Source organism: Anabrus simplex, chromosome 1 (assembly GCF_040414725.1).
Source record: "Anabrus simplex isolate iqAnaSimp1 chromosome 1, ASM4041472v1, whole genome shotgun sequence".
In the NCBI taxonomy this organism is placed as follows: Eukaryota; Metazoa; Arthropoda; class Insecta; order Orthoptera; family Tettigoniidae; genus Anabrus; species Anabrus simplex.
In genome coordinates this window covers 401,994,968-402,008,773 of record NC_090265.1, presented here as the reverse complement: position 1 = coordinate 402,008,773, position 13,806 = coordinate 401,994,968, and the positions used below count along the sequence as shown (strand labels likewise).

Genomic DNA, 13,806 nt, shown 5'->3' with positions numbered 1-13,806 from the left:
TCTAACCCATTTTCTCACCATTCCTTTGCTCATAGTACGTTCTCCATACATTTCACTAATCTGCTGATAAATTTCAACAGCTTTCAAGTCTTTTGCATTTGGAAAATGAATCACAACACGTACTTCACACTAGATGGGAGCATTAATTGTCAGAGGCATTTTCAATACTCACAAACAAACATAAATACCGGTGTATGCTTCCATAATGGCGTTTGTGGCTAGCCTATAGATGTACATACCGAGGGTGCATGCTTTGAATGACAACTGAAGTTCTGCCATATTTAAAAATGGTACTTACTTCAGAAACATGCTTCGTGTTATATATCTTCGTACAGGTGATAATTCTTTTTAGTATGCGCAATTAAGGTTTGTTCACTTACAAAAAAGTATTGATAAGTCTATTGTACTTTTTCCTGTACAGATGGTGAAACTACCAAATCATTAATAAATTAACACCATTTGATGAAGTAATGGAATTGAGCAAAGAATGAAGAAGCCCACAACAAGAAACAGTGTCAAATCAAGCAATTTCAGCACAGATAAGTGTGCACACTCCACAGCCTCTGTAGGTTTGCCAACTTTTGTAGGATCACAATACTGGACACTTAGCTTCAAATGACTAATTAAACATCATCCTGTTGGTTATAACATCAATGTTTATTATTTTAACCAGTATGGTTTAATTATGCTCTGTATTGACTTAAATCTAAATACCACTGAAAAACACTGGAAGAGATCTGTTTCCGCCTTGTCAATACTAATAAATGCTATTAAAATATAATGTATATTAAAAATATTGAACATGTTTCGAGAACCCCTTCTTTCTCTTTATCAGAGACTGTACAATTTTTAGAATTGATTAAATAACTTTTTAATAGTATTTGTTAGTATTGGCAAGGCGGAAATGTTTTCAGCGGTATTTAGACTGTAACATTAGTCGCCTTAATGTTGCACCAGTAATCTCAGCAATACAGCCAGTTTCACTCTACTGCCAAAAGGCAACAAATTCAATGAGAAGGTTTAGAAGATTTATATTTACAAAATGATTTAGCTTGAAACAGAAGTTTCTCGGCATTCATAACTTTCTCACAATATTCTGCACAAATATAGTTATATTTAATGTTACTTGAATGTCTGATATAATAAGCTTCAAAGAACACCTATTTCCATCATCACTCCATTTTGTTTTCATAATGGAGAACACTCTCTTTACAAACATGTTTGGACCTGGTATACTAGATATAAATAAAATAAGCAGTAAGGTATTGGAATGTTCATTAATGGGAAATCTACTAAAAAGATGTGTCCGTTTTGTCTTTACATCATCAAAACTTATATCAGAGTTTTCTTGAAAAATGTCGAGATCTCTATTTTCTTTCTTCCGTTCCAGGAAAAAGAGCGACTTCTTTCTTTTATTTTCACACCAACGCTGGAGGTAGAGGTGGACGGCATTGAGAGATTCCTTCCTGCGCCTCCCTTACAACTTCTTGAAGAAGGACACTTCAATGCTGTGCCTACAATTACTGGCATTGCCATGGAAGAGTGTGCTGCTTTAATACCATGTATGTATTGTTAAAACATTATAAATTTTATTGTGGTAGTTTGATGTTTGTTTCTTTATCTGTATGAATTTGATGATGTCCCATGGTATTTATCTTCAATTCTTCTCATTAGAATGACAAGAAACACCTATAAATAGAGACCACAGCTTTGCAATGGAAGAATTTTTAATTTATGGTATTAGGCCTTATACAGAATTTTCTATATAAAACCTGACTGTTTGCGCATGGCTGAGTCAAGACTGGCTTGCTTTCCCCATACCCACAGTCTACCTGAATATCTTCAGTAGATATCATTTGTTTGTAAAGATGTGAAGACAGTTATCTTTAGAGCAATGTATTATTATATGTAAACATTGTAAATACGAACTGGGTTATCATATTCCTGTGGAGTTTATCAGGAGTTTTCCCAGGCAACTTCAGTTCCTGATCTTGTGAATAAGTTGGAGACTACTGGTTCAGTGGTATACCGGAAATACATGTGAAGACGTACAGTATTAACAGAAGGAAAAATAAGAAAAAATTGGTGCAAAACTTCAAAGTTCACCACAAAAATGAATTGCCACTGAAATTAACACAACAAGTTGGAGTTTCTGTGACTTCTGCACATACAGCAATAAAATCATTAAAATTCAAACTTTACAAATGCTCATGTATTCATAATTTAAAACAAACCGTTTCCGCAGCATATGTGAGGAGTGGTTTCTGTCATATGAGTGACTGAAGGTTCAATCGACCCTCATCTTGTGTTCTTTACAGATGAGGCATGGTTCCACCTAACTGAGCATATCAACACTAACAACACATGCTGTTGGTGTCCTGATAATCCACACTGTAGAGTGGAAATTGCTCTTTATGATAGAAAAATCAAAGTTGAGTGTGTGATTAGCACAACACTCATAATCAGACCAACTTTTTACAGACATATAGTAGATGGAAAGTGGTACCAAAATGCCATTCTCACCTTATTTTTCAATCAGCTAATGAAAGAAGGAAAATCGGAGGAGTCCATATATATGATTATGGAAGAGTTTGAAGATAGAGTGATTAGTTCTTAATTATGGCCTTCCTGCTCCTCAGATCTAACAGTTGGTGATTCTTATTTGTGGATATCCTGAAGAACAAAGTGTATCAAACATATCCACACACTTCGGAGGAACCCAAGGAAAACAGACAAACTGCAATAAGAAATATTACAGTAGCTGAGCTAAATAGTGTCAACTGAAATGTGTTTACCTGTCACAATGACTGTTTAGTAACAACATTTCCAGCATTTGCTGTGAGGTAAGATATAGTTTAATTTCTTATACTGTGCATGCAGATTAACAGATTTAAGAAGCATAGACAGATTACAGACCAGCTATGACCACGTGGGCGATGGTGTGATGGAAGCCAGCTGGCTGGCCTTGGCTCAGCCATGTGCGAGTGGTTTGGTTTTATATGGAAAACCCTGTATGACTCCCATGTAGATTATTTGTGCTGTATGTGCGTAGCTTGAAGTGACATATTTTACAAGACCTGCCTGTCGACATGCTGCTTCCTACCCTTGAGATATTTAAACTAATCCTGCACCTATACTAAAAGGACAGCTGCCTTGGTAGCCCAGTGGGAGAGTGTCTGACTCATGATTACCCATACTTAGGCTCAATCTCGGCTGAAGTATACAATTTTACAAGTATTGTAAAAAATCTTGGTATTTCATGTCATTGTAAAAGGTAGTGCCACATTATAAAATTAAATTAACACAGTCATGGGACCCATTCCAATGGAACTGTGATTTCATTGTTAGACAGCAGCACAGTCGGAATGTAGAAAGTGGTTGGTAGGCCTCCTTGATGGTACCACTTTGGGAGGCCTGTGCCATGATTATTATTACTGGAGATCCACAGGGTGTAAGCCTGCATGTTTGTACTGTCCCCAACATTCCTGCAACTCAAACACCATACATAATACTCTCCTTCAATACAAAAATACACACTTCCCGCACATGGCAAAGGCCGCCCACCCTTCTTGGAGGATCTGCCTTACAAGGTCCGCACCAGGTGAGCCAAACATGTCCTCAAACACTCCTGGCACTAAAAGCCATACCATAAAGTGAGTGAGTGAGGTTAATTAATTAATTTTGTGTGGCTATCCCTAACCGAGTGCAGCCCTTATAAGGCAGACCCTCCGACGAGGATGGGCGGCATCTGCCATGTGTAGGTAACTGCGTGTTATTGTAATGGAGGATAGTGTTATGTGTGGTGTGCGAGTTGCAGGGACTTTGGGGACAGCATAATCACCCAGCCCCAGAGGCACTGGAATTAAACAATGAAGGTTAAAATCCCCAACCTGGCCGGGAATCGAACCTGGGACCCTCTGGACCGAAGACCAGTACGCTGACCATTCAGCCAACGAGTCAGACAGTGAGTGAGGTGAGTTAGTGAGTGTTACTACAGTACATTGTGTATATATTTCTAAAGTTGAGTATATTTCAGATCATTGTGAGTGATTTTATGTCCATATTTTGCATTATTTTGTTCTTGTTAGCCTCCGTGGCTCAGACGGCAGTGTGTCGGCCTCTCACCACTGGATACCGTGGTTCAAATCCTGGTCACTACATGTGAGATTTGTGCTGGACAAGGCAGAGGTGGGACAGATTTTTCTCCGGGTACTCCTGGTTTCCCTGTCATCTTTCATTCCAGCAACACTCTATTCTCATTTCATAGCATCTATCAGTCATTAATAAATCACTTTGGGAGTGGTGACCCCATCGTACTAACGGCCTATATATGATTCATTCATTTCATCCCTGACTGGAAAACAGGTTGTAGGTTTTCATTTTCATTTGTTCTTGTTGTTGTTTTCCTCATGGTAAACATTGTTGAGGCTTATTTTTGGTCTCTGTGTTAGAAATCCTTATGTGGAACTAATAATCATACTAAAAAGACAGGCTGGGCTGAGTAGCTCATATGGTAGAGTACTGGCCTTCTGAGCTCAACTTAGTAGATTCAATCCTGGCTCAGTCTGATGTTATTTGAAGGTGCTCAAATATGTCACCCTCTTGTCGGTAGATTTACTGGCACATAGAAGAATTCCTGCGGGATGAAATTCTAGTGCTTGCCATCTCCAAAAGCTGTAAAAAAGAAAAGTAGTTAGTGGGATGTAAAAATACCAATAACATTATTACTATTAAGACATGATTTGAAAGTGTAACCAGTGGAAAAGCTACTCTAAGGCAGAACTCTATTAGACAGAATATAAAGTAAAGCAACTCAGTTTCTTGTTTGTTTTCCTTGCATGAATAATTGTTAATTCATGTTTACTTTCCTTGCATGGGAAATCTTTTATTACAAGGATTGCAATAAAATCCTGATTCATTATTCCCATTTCATGGAACAAATTGATTTTTCATTGCGGTAATCAAATTAACGAGGTAGTTAAGAAAGGTTACAGCTCTCTTCACAAGGTTATAAGAGGATTTAGGGGTTGTAGTGAGCGTGTAAAGAAGGGGGCGTATAAGTCTCTGGTCAGACCACAGTTAGAGTATGGCTCCACTGAATGGGACCCTCACCAGGCTACCTGATACGAGAAAAATTTCAAAGGAAAGCGGCACAATTTGTTCTGAGAGATTTCTAACAAAGGACTAGCATTATTAAAATGTTGCAAACTGGGGTGGGAAGATCTGGGAGTAATGACGTAGAAGAATAAGCTTGAATGGAGCTTTTAAAAGTAGGAAAGATCATGAAACGAAGATTAAGTCAGAATTCAAGCAGACCGATTGGGGCATATATTCATATAGTAAGAGGAGTAAGGGAATGGAATAAATTATCAAGGGAAATGTTTGATAAATTACCAAGTTCATTGAAAATATTTAAGAAAAATTTAGGTAAACAATTATAAATAAATGTAAATATGAGGCAGACAATTGGTAGGGAATCTGCTACCTGGGCGACTGCCCTAAATGCAGATCATTGATTGATTGATTGATTGATTGATTGATTGATTGATTCCAAGCTCAAACATTTGACATTGTTTCATTATAATATTATGCAGTATAGTTTAAGTTGTCCTATACATTGGAAAATATTGCATCAAAGTTGGTTTCAATTGCAAAACAGACCAACAGCATTATCATTAATATGCAGGTAACAGTCGTAGTTACATTATCTCTGAACCACAGACTGAAGCTTAAGCCAACAGCTATGAGTAAAGAAAAATAATAGGTTATGTGGTTGTGCAAAAATGAATAAACTGTCCTGTTGGCCATGTATTCTATTTTCCTCAGAAAATAATTCTTGGAATAAAGATGGTGTGGACAATATAGATAGTTTCAGAGTTTTAAAGACATGCCATGAGCCGTATCAAGCACACCAACGCTGTTGCTGATATGATTCAGTTCGGAAGGTCCAGAATAGACTTCTGTTTGAGTACAGCTTACTGAAAGAAAATTAATGAGTATAATGAGCTAGTAAAAAATAACAGATATATTATCAGCACTTCAATGGATACTGTGTGTATTTTCTTTCAAAGCAAGGATTACCTTTCAGGGGTCATCAAGGAACTGAAGAATCTGATAATAGTGGTAATTTCAGGGAGTTGCTAGTGTTAACTGCTAAGAAAGATGACATATTTTGGCACCATTTAGAAACATCTACAGTTTTCTCAGGACTTTCATCTGACAAACAAAAAGATATTATTGAAGCCACAGCTACTTTTATGACCAGCAAAGTTAAAGACGAGATTAAAAAAGCAAACTTTATTTCCATTATTTTTGGATGAAAGTACAGACGTTTTTAACAGAGCACATCTCTCAACTGTACTGTATTTAGATATGTTAGTCCTGAAGGCGAAATTCAAGAGTGATTTTTGAGATTCATTGATATAAGTGGAGACCATTCTATTATTCCTCTCTCTAAACATCTCTTTGAAGTGTTACAAGAATTTCAGTGTAGTGAAAAGTTAGTAGCAGAGACATTTGATGGTGCAGCAATGATGGCAGGACAGCACAGTCAGTTGCAGAAGTTAGTCAGGGATAAATATGACCAGACTATACTTGTTGACTGCTATGGTCATAGGCTCAACTTGGCATTACAACAATCTATTAACCACATCAAAGAATGCAAAGTATTTTTACAGACCTTGTCCAGGTTAGCAGGGTTTTTTCATCATTCCCTAAAAGGGCCGGTGCCTTTTATAAAGTAATAAAAAGACGATTACCAACAGCAGTGCCTACCCGATGGATATGTGCTGGTAGGCTGTTTGAAGTTGTCTCCTCTGTCTTTACAGAGCTCCTTGAATTCTCCAGGGAAATGAAAGATAACGCACACGAATGGGATGGTGGAATGAGAATTCAAGCTAAAGGTTATTATGTTATCCTGCAGGACTTGGATTTCTATTTCCTATTAAATTTATTTGCTGAGATGTTTTTGCTAGTTGCTTTACGTCGCACCGACACAGATAGGTCTTATGGCGACGATGGGACAGGAAATGGCTAGGAGTGGGAAGGAAGCGGCCGTGGCCTTAATTAAGGTACAGCCCCAGCATTTGCCTGGTGTGAAAATGGGAAACCACGGAAAGCCATTTTCAGGGCTGCCGATAGTGGGGTTCGAACCTACTATCTCCCGAATATTGTATTTGCTGAAATGCTCCCTCAATCTGATTATTAAATCCTTCAGAAGAAAATATGTTATATTACCTTCTGCTCGAAAGAGATCCAGTAGTTTAAAGTGTTTTTTGCAGACAACAAGAAATAATTTTGAAATTATGTGGTCAAAGTTGCAAGACAATGAAGGGAGACAAGATTACCCTCAAAAGTGCCAGAGAATTGATTTTATAGGAATGAAGAAAACATTGTACCTCTGACTGTATTTGGAAATAATTGACATCATGTCCATGCAACTATCAGATACATTTTCTGATATTAACAAACTGGAGTTCCTTCACTTCAATTGATATTGATCAGTTTAACAGTTTTGCAAAGAAGTTCCCGAATAGTGCCTATCAGTTGTTAGTGAAGACCTATGGATGAAATTTTGACTGCATAAAACTAAAAAGTGAATTGTCAGTCCTCTACATGAAACCAGACCTTGTGAAAAATAGTGCATTTGACCCCTACCAATATTTGCACACCAGTGGTCTTAAGAAAGGCATATCCAGAAGCAACGGAATTGACTGATCTCATTCTCACCATCCCGGCAACAGGCACTTCTGCTGAAAGAAGTATCTCAGCCTTAAAAAAGATACACACCTTCCAAAGAAATTCACAAGTACAAGACAGGCTGTTTTCACTTTCTTTGATTGCGATTGAGAAGAAATTTCTGAGTGATTTCATGAAGAACCTACCTTTTACGATACTGTTATAGACATTTTTGATGCCACAACATGCCATCGTATTGACCTGAAGTACAATTAGGAAATACTGAGGTAAGCCTTACAGTTCCGTTAGAATTTAATTTAAAACTTTATGTTTATGAGTGCATAAGTAGCCTGCCATACATTTTGCATGATGTGAGCTATTTTTATTTAGTGCATGATCAAGACTGATAGTTTATATGATGTTGATGCTCACTAGTGTTCATATTATGAGCCGTTTCATCATTTTCAAATTATGTTCTCTTATACAAAAGGAATATCAATGATCAAGTCTATCACTTTTATGAAATGGCATCCGTACTGCTCACAAAAATGCTGTGGGGCAAGCAACAATAAACTCTCAAGAAGGAGTGTGGTAACACTTTTCAAAAGTCATGCGTTGCCACTGCAAGAATCTGACTTTGTGTCTGATACCCATTGTAATGTTTCATTGTTGCAGTTTTGGATTTAACAAACCCAGAAACTATGGCAAAAATTGATCGTCTCTTCGATAAAATCATACTCCCAGATCTTCGGCTTCCTGAGAAGTGCAATGCAGGCAAGGTTATTTCAAAACTGAGGCACTTCTACTTCAAGGATAAACCAATCAACAAAGAGACTTTTCCTGGACTCGTTACTGTAAGTTGATTGTATTTATTTGTTTATGATGTGGTTATTCTAAATAAATGTAAATTACATAATATCCAATTTTATACTAAATTTCCAGTATATGAGACATTTTCAAAAATATCCAGGCTCATATATGATCAACCAATTCCGTTTGAAGCAGTTGTGGATTTCACTACAACTTCATCTTAATAATAACAGTCAATATTACAGTAGAATACTTTGTTACATATTCTGTCCTTTGCTCTTCAAATGTACTGTAGTATAATTTAGACATTGTTCAAATCTATGTAACTCTATATTTATTGGGAATAACACCCATGTTCATAATAGCATTTTCTTTCTCAAAATGTCTTCAGAATTATATTACATAACTTCCAATAACATCTCATGTTTCATATTCAATAAGGACCAATAAGTTGAATCTGATTGGCTGGAAGTCATGCTCATTGGCGTTGACTTCTGAACAGTGATAATATGAGAAAAGTTAAGACATAAAATCTGAACGTTTTGTTGTAATTCTTTGTCTGAAGTTGTTATTTTTATATAAGGTGTGTTCGACTAACTGGAAGTTTTCATGTCGTCGCTTAGCAAAGGAATTCTTCCAAAATATTGTTTTATTATTTCATTGTGGCTATATAGAAACCTCCAGATCATTCTGTGGAGACCGCGTAACAAAATATCTAATGGGATTGCTTAAAATGAACCAATACTGCCATCCTATATCTTGTAGATTATGACCAAGCTTTGGATAATTATGCACTTAATAATGCCAAAATGTGCATGCAATTATGCACTAAAAAGTCTCCAAATATGCACTAAAATTTAGAAATATGCATTAAAAACAAACATATATGAAATTAATGTTACACTTTAAACATCACCAAAATAGAAAAGAATTACTTACTGTACCACAATAAAATGCTCCAGTTTGTCAATGAAATTCAAATGTTTTGATTACACTTAATCACTGCATGATGTAAGTTAATAGGCTTTGCAACACAAACGTGGACCATTTTCACTTAAAATGACTTTGTACTCCAAAAACACTGTCCAAAACACAAACATGGTCCATGTTCACTTAAAATGGCTTTGTACTCCAAAAACACTCTCTCCTAATCAGAAACCACAATTGGAGCATACTCCAGCTTGACAAAAATCAGAAACTCCTAGTATTGATGCACTGTCAAATTTACATTTGCATTGGTTAGCACCAGAAATGCTTTTAAGTTTGTTTTTTAGTACTACACTCTGCAGTTTTTCTGAGAAAACTTGATTAGCTGGGTTCATTAGGGATTGTTCGACTTCAACAATTCCAATATTAATGTGAAGAGGCAGTCCTTTTTCTAACAAGTTCTTGATGCCTGAAGGTATGCAATGCAAATTGGACGAATAAATATAAGTTGCTCACGAACACCATCTTTACTCAAGACCTCTTGAACTTCCTCAATTGAAGCAGCTTCTTCAGAGTTGAGGTCTACAACTGCCTTTCTTACTATCTCAAAATAAATCTTATATGAACTGGTGATGTTGGGAGCAACAGATCATCAACTAAGCCTAAAAATAATTTTTTGTGACTTGGAGCCTTCAGGAACACTCTTTTCACTGTAGAGATCAATGCGTTTACTTCAGAAAAGGAAGCCCAGACTGCTTCAGCAACTCGAAGTTCATGTGCTACATATATGACATGTATCATCTTAGGATATAATATTCCAAGTTCTCCCATGGCTTTACTCATGTAAGGTGCAGCATCAGTGCAGGCCACAAGAATATGTTCATAAAGAATGGCTGATGGCCACAAATAAGAAAGTGTATTATTGAAAAATGCAACAACCATTGAGTGATTCATCTTGCCATATTTAGTAGATATGATTTTTCTCTCTCTACTTCCTCTCCTAAAATACCAAACATGAAGTTAACTACATATCCTTGACCCATGTCGATTGTTCTGTGTAGTGACACCCAAATATATTTTCCATCAGCTTTACCCCTTAGTTTACCTAACATTACTTTCTAAAGCTCAGGAACATAATTCCTCCTAATTGTTGATTCATCTGGGACTGGTTGTTTCGATATACAACTGCAGAAACTGAACTAAGTTCTTATAGCTCTGCTTAGTCAATGGGATGTTTGCCGAAACATATGCTTTATGCACATCTTCGCTGAATTTACTTCGTATTGGTCCAGGTTTAAATAAAGCAGTGGTTACAAGAGGGTGGTATTTTTGTTTGAAGTTTACCGATTTCAATTTACTGTGTTTCATTGTTTGAAGATGTTTAATTTGATAATTTTTAGTTGCGGTTACAACTGTGCTGCCATATTTGCAAAACAACACACTTCCATCAGTTGAAAAGTCTTGAAACTCGCATGCATACTGTGCCCCGTGGTAGCACGGTCAGCAAATTATTTTCCCAGCGGCTCAATTTCTTCTCAGGGTATCCATCAGTCAAGTAAAATCTGAGATTTTACATTAAGTTGCGTTTTACGTGAGTTCAGAAGATTACCGGTCCACCGAAGACGTATTACCGAAGAATTAATTCATCTAAGAAAGTACCGACTACCGAAAACCTCGAAAAATTCTTACCATGCATCAATTCAATCAATAAATTACTCAACTTAACAACTAACTTATAAACTAAGCGTAAGAGAAAGAATTCATAACACATTCGTTCTAGAAAAATAATATAATGATATTTATTTAAATAAAATATCGACCTACGAAAAAGTAGTGTGAATTTGGGTAGTATTTTTATGTTATTATACCTGAATAATAGTTCAGAGTCAGCGCTGGCTCAAGTAAAAGAAAAGTAATTGCAACGTTAAGCTATTTACACAAATTCATGTTCATATTCATATTCATGTTGAGATTCATATCCCTGTTCATGTTAACATTCACATTCCGAAATGAGATCAAAATGAATCTTACTATTCACAGTTGATCACTGAGCAATCACAATCCTCCATTGAAATACTTCATTAGGTTGACGTAAATACTGCCATGTTAATTATATTACTTATTCTCATCACATTCAAATCAATTACGTCTTAATAAAACGTTTAGTTTACCAGAATGAAGCACAAAAATAACTAAATAGATTAAAGTCAGAATGTAAATATAAATTTGAGCATATATTTGGATATATGTCTCTGAAAATAAACCCTAGCTTAACTTTTAAGTCATAAAATCTGATCTCATAACTCTGCATTCATAAATTTGAACTCATGTTGTTTGGTCCTTCTTCTTAAATACGCTTCAATAACAGCTTAGGGGCTAAGGCAATACTTCCCTAGTGCCTGTGACATCTGGCTCCTAGCGTACCATTTTTCAAGAAACGTCAATTCAAATAATCTCTCTGTCAAAAGAAATAAATTATCTAACTATGTACGCGGTTTCTGATCCACACACACATCTACTTCAGGCTCAATGTGCTTTCCCTTTCTCATATTATATGGTATTTCTCATCCTTGCAAGCTACTGAGTTCATATGGTCAGTCAGAATGAAAGTAATACGCATTCATGTTTGGAAATGTGTTACCGCATCAAAGAATATCATGAACATAGTTAAATAATATATCAACGTACTCTCGTATTTAACATACAGCATCTACAACTGTCATATGATTCTGTCACGAATCTCAATTCTATTATAGTACATATCAATCTTACCTCAATTAGGTCATCCACGCGATGTGCTCTCTTTCACGTACTATTTTCATTTGACACGAAATCTTGCCTCATATAAATGTAACATAGCGTTTCCTCAGCAAATAGCATTCTTATCCACACCGAAGCACATAAATAAACATCCACGTTTCAATGTTCATAAATACATTCCGTAGAATAACCATATTACAACTTCATTTCAATACACAACTATCACTTCATTTGCATAATCTCTACCACAAACATATCGACGATTACTCTTATAATGCTATGCTAAGTAACTCAGAATTGCTTTTCTATTAAATGCATTTCAATAACCATGTATATTCAAACCTAAAACAGAGTTCAATGCCCTCATGTTACAGAGCAAAGTGTACGTAACTCAAATACATTCATATCTGACGCGCGTGCCAAACGTGACGTAAACATTGTGCAAATTAATACGAGATCTATCGAAGTTCCACAATATCTGTTAACTCATTGCTATCAGCTCTTAATACAAACACTTCATTCGTTTACTCATGCCACATTCTACTTATTCTGACCAAGTGCGGTAGCGCGTATATAATGTAATAAAAATCTATTCTACATTGCCATATTATATTATAGCCTTAAATATCTCACACTTCACTTGTATAATTCACTTGCATTCTTAATTAAACGGTTAATATTACCAACTAATCAGCACATGCCGAACTTAGAGTGCGCATGCAGATCAAAAAACTACGCAACTAAAAAACATGTAAAGACTTACCTCGTTTGATGTTATATCTGGTCCAGTTGTCGCTCCAGTGCTCGTATGTGGTTAGACCCGCGGTTGGAATCCGGGTCTGGTCATCCTCCGTCCTCCCGTTCAGAACCGCCTTCTGGTGGGTTGAGATCCTCCCTCGTCATGGTCTGGACATCAGGTTGGACATCGCCTTCCTCGTCATGTGCTGGTCATCTGGTTGGGATGTACCTTTTCCCAGTTCGGTCCATCTTGCATTTTTAGCAGGCACACATCATTTCAGTTCTGTAGGTAGCAAAGATATTCATTTTGGAGAAGGAATCTGTCATTATATTTTCCATTTTTACGATGATATCTCTTCAGTTGATATTCTTTTCCTTGTTCTTTGGGATGTAAATTTTTCTTTGGTCGGCATTAAGTTCTCCGTATATAAGAATTTATATATCAGCTTTTTCTGTAGAACTCGAAATTTACTCTCCTCCTTCTTGAATTGAGCTAGGATAGTCTTCTTCCCGTTTGAAATTATTTCTCCTCTGTTACAGTTAGTCCTTCTTTACCAAACGTAAGACGATTGCTCACGGGATCCTGCTAGATCTAGATCACCGTATTTTACTTATTTTTTATCTCTCGGCTCTTCTTATATCGTCCGCTGGTGAATTATTTCGTCAGTTTTTGAACGACAATTCTTATACTTCGATATTTTCTTCTCATTTCTTATATATTCTTCCGATATGAAGCTCGTTTGGTAGATGCGTCTTCCCTCTTGCGATGCAAATTTTTAAGTGAAGTTTTTTAACAATCCCTTCGCTGCTATATTTAAAAAACAATCACCTTGACTCTTTACTGTCCCGTAGTGCCTTCCAAATTGGTTCATTCCGAGACGTGTGGCCTTCTAT

General features: G+C 36.4%; 1 protein-coding gene across 1 annotated transcript in view; it reads left to right on the top strand.

The window, feature by feature from the left end:
* The window catches only part of LOC137496924 (esterase FE4-like), a 135,193-nt gene that overhangs the window by 75,504 nt on the left and 45,883 nt on the right, over nt 1-13,806 (top strand). Inside the window, exons 7-8 of the mRNA XM_068224989.1 lie at nt 1,391-1,562; nt 8,353-8,531. Of these exons, the coding sequence (XP_068081090.1) occupies nt 1,391-1,562; nt 8,353-8,531 (351 nt within the window). The remainder of the gene's footprint in view (nt 1-1,390; nt 1,563-8,352; nt 8,532-13,806) is intronic.